This window comes from Chaetodon trifascialis, chromosome 13 (genome assembly GCF_039877785.1).
Source record: "Chaetodon trifascialis isolate fChaTrf1 chromosome 13, fChaTrf1.hap1, whole genome shotgun sequence".
Classification (NCBI taxonomy): domain Eukaryota; kingdom Metazoa; phylum Chordata; class Actinopteri; order Chaetodontiformes; family Chaetodontidae; genus Chaetodon; species Chaetodon trifascialis.
In genome coordinates this window covers 3692693-3717123 of record NC_092068.1, presented here as the reverse complement: position 1 = coordinate 3717123, position 24431 = coordinate 3692693, and the positions used below count along the sequence as shown (strand labels likewise).

At 39.1% G+C, this 24431-nt stretch overlaps 1 protein-coding gene across 1 annotated transcript; it reads right to left on the bottom strand.

Annotated features, from left to right (window-relative positions):
• Positions 1-151: 151 nt before the first annotated feature.
• On the bottom strand, positions 152-16768 carry pla2g4f.1 (phospholipase A2, group IVF, tandem duplicate 1). Its single transcript, XM_070977884.1, has 22 exons — positions 16638-16768; positions 16085-16119; positions 15908-15953; positions 11455-11527; positions 11094-11230; positions 10740-10871; positions 10468-10508; positions 10310-10352; positions 9552-9606; positions 8620-8744; positions 8334-8438; positions 7906-7940; positions 6963-7101; positions 5761-5897; positions 4644-4866; positions 4405-4522; positions 3856-3993; positions 3652-3759; positions 2753-2932; positions 2162-2334; positions 1868-2054; positions 152-409 (listed from the first exon to the last, which is right to left on the bottom strand). Exons 1-22 carry the CDS (start codon positions 16755-16757, stop codon positions 195-197), a joined length of 2565 nt encoding a protein of 854 aa, XP_070833985.1. The 5' UTR covers positions 16758-16768; the 3' UTR covers positions 152-194.
• Between the last annotated feature and the right edge of the window lie 7663 nt (positions 16769-24431).

The window sequence follows — 24431 nt, the reverse complement described above, 5'->3', positions numbered from 1 at the left end:
ATTCAATACTAATTTATAATAAATATTAATTGTGATGTAGATAATAGATCCATCATAGAGCATTGCTTTAATATGTTATAGAAGGCCTTTCAAACTGTAGCTACATGTCAGCTTTAACAGAGGTCTGCCAATTACCATAAGGCAACATACAAGAACTTGGTGTGGCAAAGAGAGGCCTATTAATTCCTGATCTCTTATTTCTTTATCTTTGATGTCTTCATCTCCAGGACCTTGCGCAAGACTTCAAGGATGGTCTCCTTGTTGTTTAATATGTTGTAAGAGGCCAACTCCACCAGAGTCTCATAATCTTCTTCTGAGTAGGTCAGGTGGTTGGTGGTGTATGGAGACTCGCTGGTGCTCACATCCACCTCACCAGCTTTTATTTCTTCCTCAGTTTCACGCTTCACACCTGAAAAATCATATGACATTAATACAACTGGTTAAAACTCATTTCATACAACCCATCCATCTATGTTGTCACTTCAGAATAAATAAGGGACAACAAGGGTAGCAACATTAAGTGAAAAATGAAAAAGCAGCCATAAACTATTATGGAATATTCTGACTCGTGATGTGTACAATGAAATTAGTGAAATGAAATTGGTCAGTTGATTGGCTGCAGTCTGAAAGTTGCACTATTTAGCATTTTAATTAGGGCTGTCAGTTTAACGCGTTAATTAGATTAATTAATTACACTGCAAATTCACGCGCTATAAAAATTAACGCAATTAATCATGAGTGGCAAGTCAATGCGCAAGCATTTTAAATTTGGCCCTTTGAGTGACCCGTAGGCTGCAGTGGCAGGTCGCATCCTACCTGCGCCACTAGTCAAAAGCAGGGTGACAACAGACATGGATGCGACACCGGAGAGCGAGGCAAGCCTACTTTTTGAACGGCAAGTTTATTTATAAAAAGAACAAAGACGGGACTATTAACAATAACGCAGTGATTTGTACCTTGTGTAAAAAAGAATTTTCCTATCACCGTAACAGCTCCAGCCTGAATTATCATTTAAACACTAAACATGTAGTTGCTGCTAGTGCCGCTAGTGCTACCGTGAGCTCACTCCGCCAACCCACACTTGCTGAGTTAGGAAAACGAATGAGCAAAGCCACGGCAGAAAAACTGACAAACTCAATCGCAAAGTGGGTTGCTGCTGATTGCAGGCCGATTTCACGACGAGACGAGGCCTAAAAGAGGCGTTTCAGATAGCGTCATCTGACTCTAATTTCCAGCTACCGTCGAGAACTACAGTGATGAAAAGAATTCACCAGCTGTAATGTGAATGTCAGTGAATTGTAACGTCCTAGAATTCAAATTCTTTATTTGGGGACCTTTAGCAGATATGAGATTAAAATGCGATTAATTAGATTAATTAATTACAAATCCTGTAATTAATTAGATTATTTTTTTTAATCGCCTGACAGCACTAATTTTAATAATATCAATGGACTATGTGTAATGTGAAAGGTGTTGCTTTGGTGACACCCACTCTCAGATTATCTTAAGGCCTATGGCACATTTTGGAATCTTTGAGTATGAAGCTGCATCATTGACTTTCAAGTAAATTTGCAGTAATTCAGCAGACCAATAATAATTTAGAAATTATAAAGCTGTCAGGGCGATTGGTTGATGTATCAAGTGGTTGTGTTGAACATCAGTCATCAATTCTTGTATGTCATTATATCCCCAAATTTCCTGTAATCTCTCAATAAGGGTATAAAATGAACAAATAATACTACAAATAAGTAACCATGTCCTGCCATTATCAGTAACATTTTTCCTTTTGAAAAGATCTTTGTTGTTCCATGACTTCCAAGATAACTAGACTGTTACACTGAAATTTAGCCACTTAAAATTGGCATACCGGGCTGTTTGAAGTGTTTGTATGTGACATTGACCAGTGGGAAATGAACCACTATCGGGGCCTTGGGATTCTCCTTATCCTCAAAGATGTAGACCTCCTTCTGTGGCTCCTTTTCCAGACTGGCAAAATCAGCACTTGGAAAGGGGATGTTACGATCTTTGCAGTAAGCTGCTGTCTTCTCTAGGACCTGGCAGATTAAACATGATCATAAAGAGTAATGTTAATTAATTTATGGAATACATTCAGGAACCATTCTGTCTCTTTCTGGGATGAGCTCCTCCTCCTTCTGTTTACCCTGAGGATGTGCTCTGGATCCCACGAGTAGTTCAGACATATGATGACATCCACATCTCTCTCTGGCCGCAGGACAGGCGCACAGCCAATATTGACAACATGACCAGAGTCCACCAGGAACATGGTGGGGTCCCTGGGTGTCAGTTGGTTTGGGAAAGAATCTGGATGTGTCTCTGGACAGAAAATAGAAGATAATAACAAATAAGCTTTCAGCCAGTTGCAAGAATTGGTGGACAAGTCAACGGAAAATCAAATAACCAACCCAGACATACTGTCCATTGTATTCTGTGTTTTACTCGTCTGTTCTTATGCAACCATTATATGCAAGGATGCTGCCTTGCAACAGCAGACTATGTAAGGGTCCTGACACCAAGGAAGTGAGCAATATCTGTGTATTCAAGTGAATTTAGTATCTGTGGAAGACATTTGTTTTTTGCAGAGTGTCCTGCACTTTTCGCTCTTGTTGGCCTCCTCAGCAGTTACTCTGCAAATTCAGCATATTGAGTTCAAGCAAATATAACTAGTTTATGAATTTTGTGTGACTGTGTTGTGTGCAAGCAACACATCAATAACAGGAGCGAGAGAGCCTACCTTTCCAGGCAACAAAGTTGCTGTTTTTATTGTAATCAAGGTGCATGAAGAGGCCATGCATGAAATTGTACATTTCAGCGAGGACTGGACGATTTTTGAAGAAATTACACAGCATGCGCGTGACGCCAGTGAGTGGATTTATCAGGTATGTGTCCAGAGTTGATGGTTGAGTGTCAACCTCTGTCAAAAGAACACAACATTTTAGTAACACATACATGTCAATCAGAAAGTTCTGATGTAAACATGGAAGTGTCAGTACTTCAATAGACTATGGTAGTAATTAATGCTGTCAAAATACTGTTAAAATACTGGTATATGGCTTGTTGTGTAAACAATGAATGATTGCAATGATTTAAAAAAATACTTTAAATGATTAGGGTGACAATAGTCTAGATTTTTCTTATTGTCAACTATCCCATGAAATGACCAAAACCAACAATAAATTCATCCTACTAACAAGTATTGTGCAACCAAACCCTAAAATATCTTAATCCTCTGTGCCAAAGACCTCTGTTGATCAATGAACAACCACTGCAGTGACAGACATGTTTGCTATTATGGTGAACGTGGACGCTGTAGTTGAATTTTAGTCCATCCCACATATAACATCATTGTGCCATACCATAAGTACTCACTAGCACACCAAAGTTTCCTAAAACAGTCCACACTATTCACTCTTGAATGACATCTGTTGAACATTATGATGGCTCAGCTAGATATTTTAGGAAATTGCTGAACCTTTTTTTAAAATCAAAGTATATATTTGTGAACTATTTTTTAAAGAGGCTTAAAATCGTAGGGAAGTGAGAAAGAATTGAGAAATGGAATGTGGACACATTGTTGGTTTTGGTCTTAAATAGGATTTACAAGAGATTACATAGAAACACCAGCAGCTGTACCTAATGCACTGATATCTGGTCCGAGCCAGGGGCTCCAAGAAGGCAGGGACCCGGTGGCAAGCGTCCAAAGCTCAGTCAGGTTGACAGAAAATATGCTGCTCCATATTCCTGATAGGGTTAACAAATGAAAATAAAACACTTGACTACTTTTAATCTGAATTGTAGTACTTCGTACGGACATTGTGACAGACACCGTGGTCTTACCCATCAGATATGGTATGCGGACTTCTTTGTGCCTTTTGATGATGTGACCAAGGAAGAACTCACTCCCAAAGTACTCACTTTTGACAAATGCCCCATACTTCTGCATGCCTACCTCGTAGGGGGTAAACTCACACCACTCTGTCAAAACGATTTGTTACATTATTGCATAATATTAGAACAAATTCAATCATTTTCACAGAATTTTCACTTCACTTCCTGCTGGATATTCACATATGCCCATGGCTGGAAAAAATGTAATATTCATTTCATTTGAAAACTTATACTTGACTTATACCATATATAGACTTATACTTGAAAACTTGATATATTTCATATAAAAACATTGCATTCATAGGTTTTACTTCAGTTCCACATTAAACCTGCAGTTGTTTTTAGTCCAGCTATGAACAATTCCATTTGATATGCTTTATACTGTATGTCCTAGGGCTTCAATTATCTTGCACTAAATATGTTCAGGATTACAAGATAATTTTTTCAGCCATTACATAAATTAATGTACAAATTAAACATATCCTCCAGAATAATTACCAGCTTCAAATTCACAGCCCAATAACTTATCCTTCATGTTGACAGCAGTGTATATGGGTAAAGGGTTTTGCCCTTCATCCACTGCCAACTGCTGCTCAGACAGTGTGCTGGTGACTTCCTGTAATTGCAACCACATGTAACAAATATTATTTGGGGAAAAAAGTAGTCTTTTCACCTTAATTTTAAGATTTCAAATTAATATATAATTTAAAGTGATTGCAAAGTATTCAGTTACTCACTCTTCCAAAGACCAAATGCTCAAGGACCAGGCCTGCCATATCAATGAGGGACACAATGTAACCCTCGTTTCCTTTCTTTGTCATTTCTTCATTGTAATACTGCAGTTTCTCAAGAGAGAAGGCACTCAGAGCACTTTTGGTCATCTGTTCCTTTGCTGCTGAGATGACACTGTTTATGTCCTGCTGTGACCAGTTAGCTTCTTGATACAGAGTAGACATAGTCCTGTTCACATGGAAAATAGTGTTAAGGGAATACATTGATCTGAAAACAATTCATGTAACCTGGTAAATGTATACTTATGCCCTGCCCCAAAGCCCCTCCTCCCTGCGGCGTCTGTGTGGCTGCCATGACAAGCAGTAACGTTAGACACAAGCTAACATCTGTCCATTCGCTACATCACAGTCGCTAACATAATGTACGCGCTGCGGAGTGTTACTGTAACAATCACCATATCAGCTTTATGATTATTTCTTGTCTTAGCTGTATATGCTGTTGTTGGCAGCAGCGGTACTGTATGGGCAGTTTCTCCTCTGCGGGTGGCTGTCGCTCCACCATAACTTTCACTAACCTCCTGACCTCCTGATTTAGCCATAAGCTATAGTGACATAATGAGGCTAAGGAAGATTTATGCTTAATTGAAAACAAATCAGACAAAGAAATATAATAAAGCACAATAACACTGTTTCATTTTCTTCTCATGTATGCACGTAATGTGTCACAATTAGACAAAGAACATTTGTAAAAGATCAGAGAAAAAACTTCATCAAATCACAACACAGAAAATAAAGTAAAGATGTAGAGGGTGAAGTAAAGGTGTTTCAGTGCTGTCCAGCAGAAAGTAACACCTGCCAATTCTAAATAAAAACTAGTTTTCATGAGGAGGGACAATTTTCTTTTTGAGATGGACACACATTGTCCATTCCAAAATGAAAAAAAACCAAAACAAAACCTGTTATATAGACTCTTGTCTATATCTATAGATATATATATTCTATTTTCTAGCATGAACAGGTCATGCTCCTTATTCACAGCCTCACTGCACTGTTTCCTTGTATGTTATGCTGTGTAAAATAAGATTGATATTAGAATACTGTGGACCCTGACTGGTTTTCTCACCATGTGGATCCAGAAACACCAGTGATGTAAGTGGAAGCATCCAGGACCCCAATATCCTTCAGGGCCCTCAGACTACCAAGCAGGCCTGTCATGGCTCTGGTCCCTCCTCCTGAAGCCACCACTGCTATAGTTGGCACCTGGGCAGCGGACAGAGAGATGTGGTTCTCTCAGATCGGTGGTGCTTGACACTAAATGCTAACGGCAGCATGCTAACATGCTCTTAACAGTAATGTTAACATGGTGATCTTGAGCAGGTAATGTTCAATGTTCACCATGGTCACTTTCATTAAGCAATCATAGTTTAGCATGTTAGCATGCTTACGTTTGCTAACTAGCATAAAAGAAACACAGCACCGCTGAGGCTGATGGTAATGTCTTTACTTTGGCAGGTATTTGGTCATATATGTAGGGATGAGAATCGAAAATTGTATTTGTCACTGGCTGACATTTTGAGTGCTCAGCTCATATATCCTTTTAAAAAGGAGAATTTTAATTTCTATTTGAAAAATGTTCAACATGTTTCTGGACATTATTGTGTAATTGTCACAGAGTAATTTATGCTACATTTTGTTAATTTCTACAGAGGATATATTTTTCTTCTTCCTCTTCTTCTTATTATTATTATCATTTCATATTTATTTTCAAAACAAATAAATTTTTCTGAGGACCCCCTGGCACCCCATCAAGGAGCCCTAGGCTGTGGGCCTCTTAAGACTTCGCTGTTGGGTTTGTAAAGCCATGTTACTTCTAATCTAGTAACTGACAAAGTTGATGCTAATTGACCTGTTTGTTTTCCTTTTTTTCCAAATGAGATTCGATAAGACAATCGATAAAGAACCGAATTATTAAGCAGAATCGAAAACGGAATTGTAAAAATCTTATCAATTCCCATCTCTAATGACATGTGCTTGTAACTCTGTTGGTGGAGTGCATGATGTCATGGTGCTGTTTCATATCTTGGTCATGATGTCTAGTCCACTTGTATAATATTGCTTTTTTTTTTTTTAAGCAAATCATTTTTATTTATTTACTTTTACAGCAACAGTACTTTTATATATACATAACATTAGTTACATTCAAGCCCTTGCCAAACAAGTTCCCTCAGTGCTGATTAAATCTTTCACCACCAGGTACATCTCTGCATTTTGCAGTATATCAGAATTATTAAATAACAATAATAATGTAATAACAACGCACTCTACCTTTTCAGGTTCTAGTTGAGACCCAAGGCCTAAAATCTTCTGCAAAGCCTGTGCCACAACACCTTTCCTCTTCTTCAGATACTCCTTCTCTTGAGGTGGGATGTCAAAATCCAGACGAACTGCAAGAGGTTCCTCCTCGCTGTGGACGTCCGAGGTAAATGCAAGTGAAGCAGAACGCAAAACCAAAAAGCACTGTTTCACTGACTGACTCTTCTGGACGAAAAGTGTCAAGTCTGTTGCATCCCTGTGCAGTATTGTGTTGTATATGATCAGAAGGATGCGCATATCTGTACACTTTTGGTCTGGCTGTTTTCATGGTTTGGTAGAGGCCCCTTAGTTCCAATGACGGGTAATCTTAATGCAAAATCATACAGTGATATTTTATTTTTTAGACAGACAGTGAAATTTTCTTCCAAGTCCCTTTCCTGTTTCAACACTTCAGTACCTATGCACACAAAAACAGCTCTATAAAAGAAAAAGAATCTTAAAAGAATGCCTTTCCAGTTTGGTGTGGAATAACTTGACTGGCCTGCACAGAGTGCTGACCTCAACCACATCAGACACCTTTAGAATGAACTGGAATGCCAACATTAATGGTCTAGCTCACTTTACTCTATTCTGTACACACATCTGTCTCTCCTTTTGTCCTTCCCGAGGCCTCTTCCACTTTTTAAAGGGTTTTTAAGGCCACTTTTTCTGTATCTGAATTGAGGGTCTAAGGATCGATAGTGTCACATGCTGTACATTTTGGAAAGCCCCTTTAGGGAAATTTGATTGATGTATATAAATAAAATTTACTCGACTAATGCTTTTGTGGTAGAATGGGAGCAAATCCCTGCAGCCCTCTCAGAAGCGTAGAGGCTGTTTCCATGGTTTTGGAATGTGGTGTTCAACAATCACATATGGTGTAATATTTGGGTGTCCCCATAATGCTGCACTTTACCACTCATGCGTTTCCACATCTAAATCCACTGTGTCCTGTAAAGGAAAAAATGCCACATAACTATAAAACAAATAAACAGCCAACAAGTAAGATTTCTTATGTTCATCTCCTATAAATATGAAGTGAAAGAGAAAAGAGTGACTACGGTAACTTTGGTCAGGTATTTCTAGCTGGTAAAAGATTTTTCCTATCTTTAGGTGTCACCAGGCAAACAGGTTCTCCAGCTTTCAGCACTTGCTTCAGTAGAGCCCACCAGGTGAACATTGTTCATGTGATTATTTTTGAGGATGATTTTAATTTGACACATCTGAGGCAATAATAAAAAATAACAGCTCTGTATAACAGCTTGGCCTGGCTCTACATATGTTCAGTTGTCCAATACAAAGGCAGCACTTAATTTAGCTGCACACAAACTACTAAATCCTTACCTGATCAATAACAAGGGACAATTTGTCAGCATGTTCGGCTGGTAGTGGCTTGACATTTACAGAAGATTGCATTTGACCAGCAGAGGCAAATGCATAATGACGCATCTGAAATACAAAGAGATAAATAACATGTTATGTTAAACATTCCTTGCAATTTTGATTACAATGTTACTTTGTTGCACTTATTGAAGGTGCGTAGAGCTACGAAGTTCTTAAAAAAGAACAGCATGAGGGTGAAAACTTCTTTCTGTCAAACAGATAACACTAACAGACAGTTAAAACTCACTTCCACATTTAGCTCTGTCTCCAAGTCTCTATTGATGAAGAAGCGCAGTTTTGCAGTGTCCTTTGCATTAACTGTTTGGCTTTCCTGAAAGGCCCCCCTCAGCTCCACCACCATTTCCGTAATAGCTGGCAAAAAATTGAAATTTGCAAGAGAATAATATCACATGCATATCTGTGAAAACTGATCAATAGCATTTAGGGTTGCTTCATAAGTCATTACTAATAGTTATTAGAATTCCAAAGCCATTCATTTGTCCTGAAAATGACTTCTCAAAGGACTCTTGATTTTTGTTATTTGTGGTATGTTACTGTACATGTCTCTTGGTCAGACTGTTTTCTTCCACAGCCTACTGAGCTTGTAAAAACTGAGAGGACCTACATATTCAACAAAGACTAAACAGCCACACTTAGGCTGCAATGTTCACTGTAAATAACACAAATGTAAAGATGGATAAAACCATTGTATAAGTTTAATATCCATTCTACATTTAGCTCCTGTTTAGTTTCAACCAAGGGAACATCTGGTTCTATGGTTGCTGAATGCTCCATGACTAAAACAGTCAACTTGCAGGCTGTGAAACCAAAACTATTAGTTGAAAAACATTGAGTCTTTGTAGAGCTGAGGGGAATGGAGTTGAGAAGTTGAGTGATAATTCACTGTGCGTTCATTACCACAAGTGACCCTTTCGCATTACAGTCATTTGAGCTATTGTTAATATAAGAACGTTGATTTGAGCAGCTTAAAATTAAATGTTGGCCACCAATGAAGTCATTTTCCCTACAATCCTAAGAGTCCAGTGAAGTCTTTCATGCCTGTGAAGCTGGCTCAATCATTCTTTCCAATTAATGAAAACACTATTTGACCAGGACAGCGACAGCTTTAAGTCATTTCAACCTGACTAATTGAATTGGACAGAACTGTAGCCTACATACATTTATTGCTTAATAGCTTGTCAACATCAATATCAACTGCAGAGAATGGGGCAGCCTGGAAGACACAGAGACACAGTTACTCTTGTTAGGATCGTTAAAGCAAGATACATTCATATTTCACAATTGTTTGCACAAGTATCAGGACTTTCCTGGTCTGTGTTGTGAGGCAGCTTGATGGTCATATATAATCACTATCACCACTTAAATGCATTGCTTCATTTCCATGTCAAATGAGTGTGGAAAGAGAAGAAGTTTTATTTTTTTTGTTCTGAGTTTGAATGAAGTATGTCTTACAACAAAGCGTACAGTTGTATTTTTCTGTTTAATAAGGAAAGTAAGTGTCAGAATATTTCCCTTCTTGACATTTTGTGAGTTTATTTTGACTAAAAGAGCTAAGAGGGCTTTGAAACATTGTAAACTTGCATCCATCCTAGCTGAACCACAGTGGACTTTTCTATCAGACTATCACCTCTTGAGGTACGAAGTAGTATTACAAGACAGGACTGGCTGAGGCTAGCTGGTTAGCATGCTAACTTTAGTAGATATCTCTGCAGCACAATGCACAACGCTTTTGGAAATACATCAGAACTGTTACTTCTTCAGATTCTGTTGATAATTTTCATTTTTGTCACACTGGCCCATGGCTTCTTATCTTCCAAGCTGGTGATCATCCATACTTTGTCAGGGTTTGCTAACATGGTGGAGGGGTGTGTTTATTTAGACATAAGCTGAAGCTGAAGCCATGTCAAAAGTCTTACCACAAGGACACCATTACTGAGATATTCACACGGTTGGTCCTCACTACAAAAAAAAGACATTTATTTTGAACAAGATCAGAAGGTGTGTTAGGATAAGAGAAAATTTCTGTAAATATCTTGTAAGAATGTAAACACAGCAATATCTGAATCTCAGTTACCTGTCAAGTAGCTCAAACTCTATTTGCAGTGTGTCCTCTGTCTATATGGAAATAGACACGGGAATAATCTTGAATCATAATCATTTGATTAATGGCCATATTATAAGCACATTCACGCTACTAACATACGCAAAAACATGGCATACACTTGAAATCAACTTTTTTTCTTCTGACCAAGTACGGCTGGTCACAGATCAGTCCCACACCAAAATGCATCACAATTACAGCAAGTGCTGCACAACTCATTTTCAATATCTTGTTGATGCTTTTACCTCAGGGTTTATGATGAAGACCTTGGTCTCCTTCTTCCCTACTGTGAGGTTGGTGATGTCAAACATAAGTGTAGAGATCATGTTATCACGTGCCAAAGTGTCCTCATCGTACATCCTGATCTCTAAAATGTTCTGAGGAAACAGCAGAGGAGCTCACTCTTAGCAAGTTAAAGCAGCCACCATTAAAACTGTAGCAAAAAAGACTACACAGTGTTGTCATTTGAATATTAATGTGCTTGCTACGCCGCTGAGGAAAGATAAGGTGAACTGTTTTTTTTCCAGGTCGACTGAACATAACTGTACAGTCAGCCAGATGCTTGTGTTTGATGTTATGCTAATACTGAGTGGACTCACTTTCACTTGGCTGGGGACCCTGAAGGTAAAAGTTTCATTCCACTCTGGGTTGTTATTGTTGGACACTGTTTTTGTGCGGTAGGTCTTTGTCGTCGCCGTGGGGAGAGAGAGAATGACATAGCAGTCGGATTCAGACCCTGTAACAAAGAGACAGAAAAGACAGAAGCATGAAAACAGACACCAGTTTCAGTTAAGCAATGATAAAGCACTGCCCTCTGCATGTCACTGTATATGTCTCATGTGAAAAGGTAAAAATAAATAAAGTCTGAGAAAATGATTTTAAAAAGTGACTGTCATTCCAAAAACACGCACAGCACAAATGTGTGACTTAAAAATCCTGTGACCTGAAAGCTGCTCTTACAGTAATCTTTGGATTGATGTGTGTTTGCCTTCAGTACAGTGGCTTTCAGGATCCAGTGGGAGACAACTTCTTTCTGTTAAATGAGCCAAACAAAGCAATTATAACAAGACCTATGCCATGACAACCTTTCTTCTAGTTAGGTGGACAGTTTTTGTTCCCGTTCCTGGAAAAGTGCAGCAGAACTCTGTTTGAAGCTTTTGGACAACACCACATAGAAGAAAGCCAAGAAGAGTTATTGTGATCAAAATATGTACAACCCTACTTCCAAAAAAGCTGGGATGCTGTGTAAAACGTCAACAAAAACAACTGTTCACTGACAATAGCCTATGTAGTAATATCTGTTATATCAAACGTATTACTCAAATGTCTGCTTCTGATTTTTATTCAAGATCAGACATCCAGAACGATTGGTGATAACAAAACATTTAACCAGTTAACCTCCATCTCTTGTGATTGACACAGCAACCAAGCATGAAACCAACGCAGACAAGGCTCAGACAGTTAGTCCATATTTATTTCTGACTCAGACATATTCTGACAACTAGGGATTGACCAATTATCGGCCTGGCCGATAATATCGGCCGATATTCGGCATTTTTTTCGATGATCGGCATTGGCCATTTTTTCCACAGATAGCCGATAAAATTAATTAATGTATTTTTAAAACGCGCTTTTTTGCCTCTGATGCAGCCATCTCTCCGCCTGAAGTCACCACTACTGGCTGTGTAATAATGTCCCGCCCACAGCCCTCACTGATTGGCTACATGGCACAAGTGAGTCAGTGACAGCCGATCAACACTGAAGCCTCGACTGCTCCAGTGATTCAATAGAGATAAGGCAACAGAGTCAATCGAAGTTGTAATAAAACCCTCTATGATGAAGACATAACGTCATACCGGTAGGTGGACTATAGCAAGTATAAGGGAGGAAAAACTGCAGAATTCCGCTGTTTGGCTCTGGAGATGAAACTGTTCACAACTTCAACAAGGTGTATGATGACCCACCGCTACGTTATAACTGCCGCTGTGATGGCTATGATTTTCTGTCACTGTGTGTTTCCCTTTTTTCTCTGATACTGGTTGTCCTTGTCCACGCCTACAGCAGGTTGGAGCGGGAGAGAGAGGCGGGCCGATCTACTACAGGAGCACACTCAAGAGTCGCACCTGCACCTCATCAGATAATCAACCCGGCTTCTTAAGCTGCCTCGTGCTTCACTCCTGTGCCGGACTATTCTCTCAGCCTCTCTAGTGTGCGGCTCGCCTAGTGGTTCTGCTCGTCTCTCGATCTTGCTCCTCCTGTTGTGCTTGTTTCCTGATTGCTGGTGTTATCACTGTGAGGTTTTTCATAGTCGCCCTTGGTTTAGTATTTTTTGTAGATTGCATCCCAGTACTTTTCCTAGTCAGTTTTGAGATCTCGTTATTTTGTTACTTTGCTTTTGCAAGAAGTTAGATCAGTTTTTGTTATTGTCTTTTCCCCTCTGTGGTGATTCTTAGTTTGTTTTTTTGCTTGTAAGCATTATCCCTGAAGAAGGAGATTTTTGTTTGTACTTTTTTTAAATAAATCTCGAGTGTTTTTCATCTCTGCATTTGGGTCCTGGCCTTCCTTGTCACCGACCGTAACATCCACAACCCTTTATAGCTGGGGCCAGACGCACAGTAATAATATAGGCCCTTTTGGTTAACATTACTTTGTGGGAATATTAAATCTCCTTACGTGTCTCAGCCCATGGGGTAGTTCCTGGTTTATCAATAGCCAACACCGGAGGTGATTATAGCCTATAAGTTTAACAGTACTACACACTAACGTGTCCTTGTTTGTTTACAGTCGCCTCCCTCAGTGCTCGTGCTCTCACTACACTATGATGCAGCAACGTAACTACTGGTGTTAAATGATCGTCGAGGAGATTATTCTCAGCGTGTTTCATTTTCAATCAATAAATTTACTGTCGTGTCTACAACTCACATGTGTAATGAAGCCTTTATTGCTTGCATTTACAGTTGCAAAGTGCCTTATTCTTATTTATGTAATACGACACACAGTTCTAAGCACAAGAGTTTACATCTAGCCTATTGTTCTGAGATTCAGAATATGCCTTTAGTTCTCTAAATATATATAAATAAATATAATAATAAATAAGGAACTATAGGTGAAAAACTCTGGGAACCCCTGAAAGTTGAATCTTTATTTACTCATTATGCTGTTTTATGTAAAAATTAATCTGAAAAATAACTACCAAAGCTATTAAATAAATGTAGTGAGCCAAGGTCCCTGCCATCCTCTTTATTAGTTTGCTCTTAATCATTGAGGGAAAGGGAAGGGAATCATTAATCATCACTTTTTGTTTTAAAATAATTAAACTTAAAGGCACTTCAATTAAGATTTTGTGGTTGTGTTATTTTATAAAAAGTTAAAATCTTTTTTTCAGTGTACACAAAACAAACAAACAGTTTACTGTATTCATTCTAGTCCCAGGTGTGTTACTCTAAATTTTGACACCAAAAATTTCATTTTTACTGCAAACAAATATCGGTTCTAAATATCGGCTATCGGTGTCGCTTGATTATTAATAATCGGTATTGGCCCTGAAAAATCCATATCGGTTGATCTCTACTGACAACTACATTTACACCAGTTATTGTGTCCCAGAGAAAACAAGACACATTCTCTAGCTGTGATTTAGGAGCTGATACCAAATTCTCTGGTGGTGAAATCCGCAACAACAACATATCAGAACTCATAGCAGTTGCCATGACAACAATGTCAATCATAGAGAAATAAGACACATTAAATCGACATTCATTTGTGTTACACTGTATATTCAACATCACTTTATTGATTAATTGAACATTTCTAATAAAATAGAAAACATTACACTTCATAATGTACTGTTAGCCTTTTCACAACATGAGGTACAGCAGAGATCCTCAACTGTATTTGTCCAAGACCCCAAATTATTCAAAGCTCACACTGGGTGTCGGACTTAATATACATTTTCAGTATATCCCTGGTTTGTTTGTGTTTAATATTTGTGTAAACATTATGTGTAGATAGTTAACTTCCTTTCTGGTTAAAGTAAAGGACTGAAAAGTATTGTTTAAGAGTTTAGTTTGGTTAATTGGATCAGTTCTGTGTTAAGTTAAGCATTTTCTCTTTGCTACTTACCCTCCCCTCCATGTCTTGCAGCTAGATGCAGAAGTTGTTCGAACACTTCCTGCAAATATGTATACTGGGTGACATCATGAGTGATGTCACTGGGACAGGCCAAGGATGAGGTGGGTAATTTAGGTTAAGTACGTGTTAATTATGCTGATTTAGATCTGTAGTCAACTGCACCATGTGTGGTACAGAGTAGACTGGCTCCTGCCCGAGGGGGTTATTGAAGCAGTTGGCTGCAGGGGGCTGCATGTCAGAGTGTAGCTGTTTACATATGATGTTAAATTTCATTAAGATGCATTACTATAAGTTGAGTTTTGTTCAGTTCAGCCAAGTTCAATGTTCATTTTTTTCTTTCTGTGTTGTACATATTTTTTTTAACATCTGTCTCATGGTGCCACTTTTGAAAAAACAAAAAACAAAACACCCGTGTTAAAAACCTGGACATAGTTTCTCAAGTCAAGTTGTCCTGTCTCTCACTTCTTTCACCCTCCCCCACCTACCTGCATGTAGATACCTGGCTGGGTCTCATGGCTCCACCCATTCTTATCTTGTTTTTGGGAAATTATCGTTACCACTGTCCTAACTCTGAGCCACCCACAGTGCACTGTTTCTGACTCACTTACATGAACAACAAGGAAGAAGCAGACAGCAGGAAAAAGATGAGTTACCAGGATAATGTTATTTAGCTTGGTACCAAAGTTAAGTTAGTCTGTAGGCTGTAGACTTTATTTTAAGTTTGTAACTTAATGTGAAATTGAATATTGGGGGTATTGCTTGCTAGTATAAAGTAGTAGTTGTAACCTTGTCAAGGCAGTAAGATGCACATTGTGTTTTCATCCATCCATCCATCCATTTTCTATGCCGCTCATCCCTTTCGGGGTCGCAGGGGGGCCGGAGCCTATCTTGGCTGTCAACGGGTGAGAGGCGGGGTACACCCTGAACCGGTCGCCAGCCGATCGCAGGGCACAAACACACACCATTCACACTCACACTCACACCTAGGGGCAATTTAGAGTCACCAATCAACCTAATGAGCATGTTTTTGGTCTGTGGGAGGAAGCCGGAGAGAACCCACGCATGCACGGGAAGAACATGCAAACTTCACACAGAAAGGCCCGACCCGGGAATCGAACCTGCGACCTTCTTGCTGTGAGGCACGCGCACTACCTGCTGCGTCACCGTGCAGCCCACATTGTGTTTTCAGTTTTTGCTAAATATGGATGTATGAAACTCATCTTTTGTGTTTGGTTAGTTGATTCAGATTGTCTTGAGAAGGGTGTGTATGTAGAGACCTTACCATTATGGGGACTTCAATAGGGGGCCCCACAACTTCCTTCTCTCTTCTTTCTCAAAAAAAAAGAAAGAAAGAAAGAAAGAAACCAAAGCATGAATTATTTCAAATTAAGTTCAAGGCTAAATAGTTGAAACTAAACATAACTTTAGAAATACTGAGGAATGGAAGAAGAACAGTTACCCATCCAGCAGCTCAAAGGTCACCCAGAGTTTACCCTGGGACCAAAGAGAAGATGGCAGGAAAATATGTGAATGTGTGATGGAAACCAAACATGGTAATCGTATCACATACAGGCATGGATCTATCTAATGTCTGCTTCTACAGGTATGCAGTCTGATTTATAGACTGCCTCCCAGTCTACAGTTTGGGAGTTAACAGCCTCGCTCTAGGGCACATGAGTGATGGTAATGATGGAGGGGGCCTCACTGTCTGTGCTCCAGTGAATACTGACATTTGTGTTGACACAACCAGAGGTGCTATTAGTGGTGGACAGCAGCATTACCTCTGCACCACCTCTGTGCTCATGCTGCAGCACAAAATATTTAAGTTACTCCACCAGATGCAAACCTCATTAGTCGCAGCATTTTATTGTAGTGGGCAGGCCATTTCATGATGAACTTTTTATTACATTGTCTATTATGTGAGCCTGCAGTTTTTGCATTGTGGAGCTATTTTGAGATATATGTCATGTAAATGTGTGTAATTGCTGTGGAGGTATGTTTGAAATTTTTACCTGAGGGTCTATGACGAATTCCTTGGTTTCTTTTTTCCCTACAGTCAGGCTGCTGATATCAAGCTTTATGGTGGAGATCAGCTTGTCAAATTTGAGAGAGTCCTCATCATACAGTAACATCTCAAGAGTATTCTGGAAGCATAACACAGTTTTTATAGCAGGGTCTGGTTTTTCTGCAAATAACAAAGAGTTCCTGGTAGCTACAGCGAGGGTCTAAGAGTAGAGAGTATTTTACGTATTGTAGCATACAGAAGCATATATGTATTTACATTTCACTTGTCAAAAAACATATATTTTTGTTTTGAGTTAAGCACAAAGTCATTCAAAATGTCCTCAGAGAACCATTAATGAAGATATATGAGAACAAAAGCTGAATTTTATAGGAGGTTCAAGGAGACACAACTTACAGAGGGTTTTATCTGTATGAAAAACCAACAGCTCTGGACTGAATCCTACATATACTGCTTCAAGAAAAACCCTTCAAGTATGATTCTTAGGCCACGTGTTGTAAAATATTCAAACAGAGAAACTCTTCAAAGAGTAATTCGTACAGTACATGTGTTCAGTTTATACATGAAATATCTTTGTCACTATGTTATATGTATGAGCAGTTGAAGTACTCTTACCTCAAGATTATCATTGACCTTGAAAGTAAAAGTTTCATTCCACTCTGGGTTTTTGCTGTCTGCCACGGATTTAGTCCTGGAGACGCTTGCAGATGTGGAGGGGAGACATACGGTGACATAACAGTCTGCCTCAGACCCTGGTGTTTGAAAACATGGAAATGATTAATAGACATCATTAATATATCAAGCATAGGTTATAAAAGATTTGCCCTGCTCCTCATTAATGTGAATGTTGCTGTTAAAGGCCCTGAAAAGCTAGTCAGAGTACAGCTTTGTTGGAAAAATGTCATGTCATCTACACAGTCACGATGAAGCTGATTGGGTTCATTTTTCAGTGGAAAAATTCTGAATATATATTCATCCATCCATCCATTTTCTATGCTGCTTATCCCTTTCGGGGTCGCGGGGCTGAATATATATTATGTTTCTCTTTTTCCTTCCACTTAATTTCAGTTTTGATTTTGGCTCATTTACTAATGAATATATGGAAATACTTCAGGGCCTTCAACACTTTGGCATAAATCAAAAGCATTCTTTCATTGTCAAACAAAAGTAATATGAACAATGGGAAATGCAGATCAGAATGTGTGTGGAAGCTGTCGGTATCACACTTGATGTTATGCAATCAACTGCTTAACCAGTTTCAGAAAAGTTTTTTACAACTGAAGGCCAAAGAGAAAAGAAACTATGTTTAGAAATACTCCATCAGGGGCTGTGCATGGATGGATAATCGGACAATGGAGCCAAACTGACAGGCTTTACTGCAAACATTAAACAAAATACTATGGAATACTACACAGAACATCGTAGGAAGTCCTGAAAGAAAGCTGTGTGTGGGTTATGCTTTCATCAGACATCCTCAAATCCAGAAATCAAAACAAAATAAATGAAGAAAAAACTCGATTGGGACATTCCTTTCTTTATATCACAACATACATCAAAGTATGCACATCACAACATGTTCATTCAGATCAAATTGATAGCTATACATACAATAATCTGTAGAGAGGATGTTTTCTGCTCTCAGTATGGTGACACCCAGTGTCCAGGAAGTGACAGGTTCCTTCTGTTGAGGAAAGCAACATATGAAACTAGGAAGCTATGAGACATGTTAAAATTGCAGCTTTCAAGATAGCACAAAGTGTGTAGAATTGAAATAAAAAGCATGTATGTGTTAAAAGGCTTCTGGGATTAAATGGAGAGGGTTTTTTTGTTTTTGTTTTTTTGAGTGTGGCTTAGACAGTGTCAGCTTATCAACAGGTATTCTACTCTGAGCTCTATCAAGCTCAACCTGTTTGTGAGTCTCTCTGATGCTATTTTCTCTGACAAAGAGTTTGAAACATGTAAGTAAGAAGAAACTTTAACATGAGCAGATTACAATATTACAAGTCGCTTGGGAGATAGCGCTGCTGCAGTTCCATCAAAAATATCAGCTGTACATACTCTGTTTTTACATATTTAACGTTTACTATTTAAAATGGCTGGTTAAATGCATTACCTAGCTGATAGAATGGTAAAGCTGAAACCCATGATGTGATGAGTGATGTAAGAATGAGCTGATGAAAAGTGTTAGAAGTTAAGTACATCTTCATCAGGGTCCTAGATTCATTGTGATGCACCTTGCAGCTCTAATAAGCTCAGTCATTTCTTCACTTGCAAATTCAAATGTTGGGGATGATGCAAAACGGCAAAAACCACCATGAATAACTTAACATGAATAACACCGTAAATTTGCATTCAATGGACATTTCATTTTCATACGAAAACGAGTAAAACTGACTGCCTGTATCAATAGTTGAAGGCGTTGTCTTGATTGAACAGAATGAGAATTCTTTGAATTTTTAAAACAACACTGACAGCACACAGTGTCTCCTCACAAAGATCATCTGCTTTGAGCTCCACTGCAACTGGAAATTATCACATTACACTGTCGACAGGTCGGGAGTTAAGCACAGGGTTGACACATAGAGATACCCATCTACCCATGCTCACATTCACACATAGAAAATACACTGCATGCACCCAGAACCTCTTCATTTATTATCGGATGGGGCTGCTTGGCTAAAATACCGACCTACTGAAAAATCCTGGAAAGGATAATACTTTGCCTTTCCGTTCATGACTTTTGTAGTAAATGTTTGCCCATATAGCAAGATGTGTCCTTGACAAAACAGCTGTTGAATGTGGAATGTCCTCCTTGCCCACCTCTGTCTGAATGTCAGCCTTGAGTAAGGTGCAATAAGACAAGGTTAGAGCACAAACACATTTGCGCTACACTGTATATTCAACATCACTAACACTTAATTGATTAATAGAAAATATATTTCAAAATAGAAAACATTACACTTCATAATGTACTGTTAGCCTATTCACAACATGAGGTACGGCAGAGGTCCTCAACTGTATTTGTCCAAGAGCCCGGGGGCTGGACTTAATATACATATAGAAGAAGAAGAAGAAGAAGAAGAAGAAGAAGAAGAAGAAGAAGAAGAAGAAGAAGAAGAAGAATCGTACTTTTTATTATGACATCACACTACATGTTGCACACTACATGCTTCACGCCATGCTTCCCGTGAAATTAATTCCTCCGCATTTGACCCATCCTGGTCGTCCTTCCTGCGCGGCAGACCAGGAGCGGTGGGCTGCCAGCTGACATCCGACAGCGGCGCCCAGGGAGATGTACAGTATATTCCAGGGTTGTTTGCGTTTAAGCTTTGTGTAAACATTATGTTTAGATAGTTAACTTCCTTTCTGGCTAAAGTAAAACACCGAAAAGTATTGTTCAAAAGTTTAGTTTGGTTAATTGGATCAGTTCTGTGTTAAGTTAAGCATTTTCTCTCTTTGCTACTTACCCTCCCCTCCATGTCTTGCAGGTAGATTCAGAAGTTGTTCGAACGCTCCCTGCAAATATGCATACTGGGTGACATCATGAGTGATGTCACTGGAACAGACCAAGTATGAGGTAGGTAATTTAGGTTAAGTACGTGTTAATTATGCTGATTGAGATCTGTGTATGTCTGGCTGTAATTGTGTGGTACACGGCAAACTATGTGAAGTGGTTCAACATGGAGAATGAAGAACGTTATGACTTTCCTGATGTCAGGTAGGTACTGTAGTCACCTGCACCATGTGTGGTACAGAGTAGACTGGCTCCTGGCCGAGGGGGTTACTGAAGCAGTTGGCTGCAGGGGACTGCGTGTCAGAGTGTAGCTGTTTACATATGATGTTAAATTACATTAAGATGCATTACTACAAGTTGAGTTTTGTTCAGTTCAGCCAAGTTCAATGTTCATTTTTTTTCTTTCTGTGTAATACTTATCGTTACCACTGTCCTAACGCTGAGCCAGCCACAGTGCACTGTTTCCGACTCACTTACATGAACAACAAGGAAGAAGCAGACAGCAGGAAAAAGATGAGTTACCAGGATAATGTTATTCAGCTCAGTGTTGTGCTCTGGTGCAATAAGACAAGGTTAGAACACAAGCAACAATTTACAGGAACCCTGAGCTTGGGTTTGTTAACACGTGAAAAACCTTTTGTTTGAAAAAATGGATTAAACCTTACAGTCCTCTCCAAGACTAATCAGACGAAGTCATGTTGAATATAATGACCAATGACCATCAAGTGCAGAGAAAGAAAAAAAATGACATGCAGACTCTCTGTCTATGTCTCCTCAACTCATGTTGAGAAACCACATATTCCCTTAGCCCACAGAAACTAAACTAACATTTTAGGGAAATGTTAGTTTCAAATTTCTAATGTCCTCAACCATGGCAGGCTGAGTGAAATTAGCATGAAATGATGCATAATCTATCAGCAGTACTTCCATTGGATGTAATGGCTTGGCCACATAAGGCAGTGTGTTTTTGTTTTTTAAGATTTACCAAAGAGCAAAAGCTGAGTTTATCTGCTTTTTGTCCTGATGCCAAGTCTAGTCTACAAAACGACTTAGCACTGATTTTAGCTATCATCAAAAACCAAGCTGTTGCTTATTCAAGTTTTTTTGGTTAAACCACATTCTACAAATATCTGAAACAAGACATAGATACATATACATATACATATACATATACATATACATATACATATACATATACATACATGCATACAAAGCTTAGGCTTTACACTATTTGCAATATAATAGGCACAGGCTAAATAACATATTACCCTGGACTGATACAGAAACCTTACACAATAGAAAGTGCAAGAATAGTATGAAAACAGCAGCAAATCTCATCTTTAAGTATTATAGCAAATTATACAACCTTATCGCTGTAGTGTAATGATTTTTCTTTAGAGTTATCCATTGTACTCACTGTTGCCATTAGGGCTGTTGACAGTTTCACCAAGAGTTGCAAGAAAGCAGCTGTACTGCAGTCCTGATGAGTGCACTACTATCTGGACTAATAGCTGCTGAAGCAAGTTATTAACATGATATGTTAATTATCATATGACATGGAAATCATAACCAAATGAGTGGAATAGGCACAGATCTTTCATTTCCATATGCAACTGAAGCAAATTACAGATAGAGGCAATTTTGCAATCTTCTGATCCGAATGTTCTTTTATTATATTGTTTATTCAGAGAACCGCAACCACAGGGTGTAACCCTGTTCAGCTCCATCTATTTCAACTGACGGATGTGATTCCTCGCTTTCAGGTGGAGCGCGGGACTGAAAGTTGGTCTTACCCTGGTTGGATGAAAGTGGTGCTGAGCTTCTTCGGTGGGGCCTTTCCCATGCACAACTGACAGTCATAATCAACTGTCATAATCCTAACCGACCACATCCTGGCAACCACTCATCAGGAGGACTCGTGAGAAATTAGGATTCATTTAGAGCAGTCACAAAGGAGCATTGAATTAAGTGTGTTTTAATGGGATGACCAAGGTTCAGTGTGGGCCTATGTTCACTAGAAGGCACTTGTCTTTTATGTCTGTCCATTCAATTGTTAACGCTTAATAATGTTAATAACATGCCATTTGTGGTAGCCCTAACATTCCTCTCCCTATCTGCTTCCTCCAGATATTTTTAGCAAACCCAAGATGTTCCAAGGCCCAAGGTGGGATTTATGTCTCTCCAATGTGCTCTTGGTCTGCCCTGGGCTCTCCAGGGGCATTCTGATCAGATGCTCCATTATCACCCCAGCTGGAGCAGTACTTCGACTCCAAGCTCCTTCTAGATATCCCAGCTGCTCAACCTGTTACGTAGACGAAGCCCTGCAAAATAAAGTCATTGAAGTCGTTTGCATACGCATGTCTCTTCCTTTCAGTCACTACCAGGCCATATATGTGAAGTTCCACACCACATTAGTCCTGTACAGTTGTACACATTACAGCCAATGCCACATCTCTCAATCTCACAAAAACCTCAAGGTACTTGACAGTCTTTACTTTGGGCAGCAACTTGTTCCAAACTCAAAGGGGGCAGTTCCCTATTTTCCAGCAGAGAACCAATGGCCTCAGACTTAGAGGTGCTGACTTTCTTCCCGCTGCTTTACGCTCAGCAGCAAACCATCTAGTGTGTCTTTGAGATCACAAATTGATGATACCAGCAGAACTGCATAGGTAAAAAGCAAAGATGCAGTTCTATGTATTTTCTATGTGTGTGCATCATGAAGGGGATACAGCTTACATTTGCACAATGAAATGTATTTCTGTTGTAAAACATTTTGGAAAAATTAAAACTTTGGCACACAGGGAGCAGGCTGGAGCAGTGATGTGAGCTGCAGCACCAAATGGAGTCAGCATGAAAGAGCCAGGATAGTTAGAAGTGTCCTCTTGTCACGGCTGCACTGCACACCTGCATGAACATGACTGGATTTTACTGTTGAATGATCCAATGAATGTGAAGTATGAATGAAACAGCTGATTCTGACATATGCATGACTTCAGTGATCCACTTGGACACTTTCATACAGTCCTTCTGATTATAGACTTCTCTCCTTCTGCCTTCATGACAAACATAATCTACAATCAATATCACCTTTTTTTATTATCTCTATATATTATCTCTCTCTAGGACAGATCTTTACTTATTTTCACAGTAATGAACTCTGTTGTGCCCCTACAGTACAGTGTGGCACCTGTAAGCAGCTGTATGCTGTAGTGGACATGAATAGTTTTTTCTGGAGGATGATGGAATTCACTGACCTGAAAAAACATGCTAAGCTACAATAAAGGTGCATGATATCTGTGGTCCACCCTGTCGTCTAAAAATAACAATTAAAGAGTATTCATTTGCTATAGCAAATACATTTTCAAAGGAAGACAATGTCACCCTGATGATGCTTTTAATGGTCATATCTACAATTTTGCAAAATGTTCAAACTACTGAGTCTACAGCATGTCATTGTATTACATTTGTTTTCACTGCATTTTTGGCTCTTGACGACTGAACCCTTTAACCCCTACACTTTTCCTTTAGCGCCATACCCCCCATCAAAACGTCATGACTTGATGAACGGCATTCCCATCAGCCTGAGCTGTATTTCCAGTTCCAGTGTAATTTGCATGGTAACACACTATGATGTTGAACATGGTAAACATTATACCTGCTAAGCATCTTTATGTTAACATTGTCACTGACAGTATGTTAGCATATGTTAAATGTAACACTTCCTAAGTGTTACATCCCATTGGAAAACTATTGCTGCTGAATGTAATCCAGGCAGCAATAGCGTGCATATCCTTCAAAACATATTAGACAAACCACTTGGCAGTAAGTAAATGTAATCTTTAGGAGACAGGGTTGTAGTTGTTTGGGTTTGGTACATGAACAACCCATAAAGCTCACTCTTTTAAATTAGCCATATCCTCTTAGTTCTTTACCACAGGTTTTACAGACTGTGTATTCACGCACACAAACGCTGATGACACTGTTCGCCAGCCATTTCCTTCCAGGAGTCATACATGTATGCAGACTTTGATTAAAACAATCACTACACTACCTTGTGAACTGATTAGACCTAATACTCTGCAGGTTTACTGTCAAACCAATGACTAATGTTGGTCTTGATGTTCTGAGCCTTCGGCTGACCTGAGGAGCATTATCTTGAAAGACCACATGAGGGCCCCAGAGGCTCAATAGTCAGTAATCAAACGATCCTTAAACATTACAGAGCTGTCCAGCCATCTGATTCTGTGTTCCACAAACTTGTGTTTAATG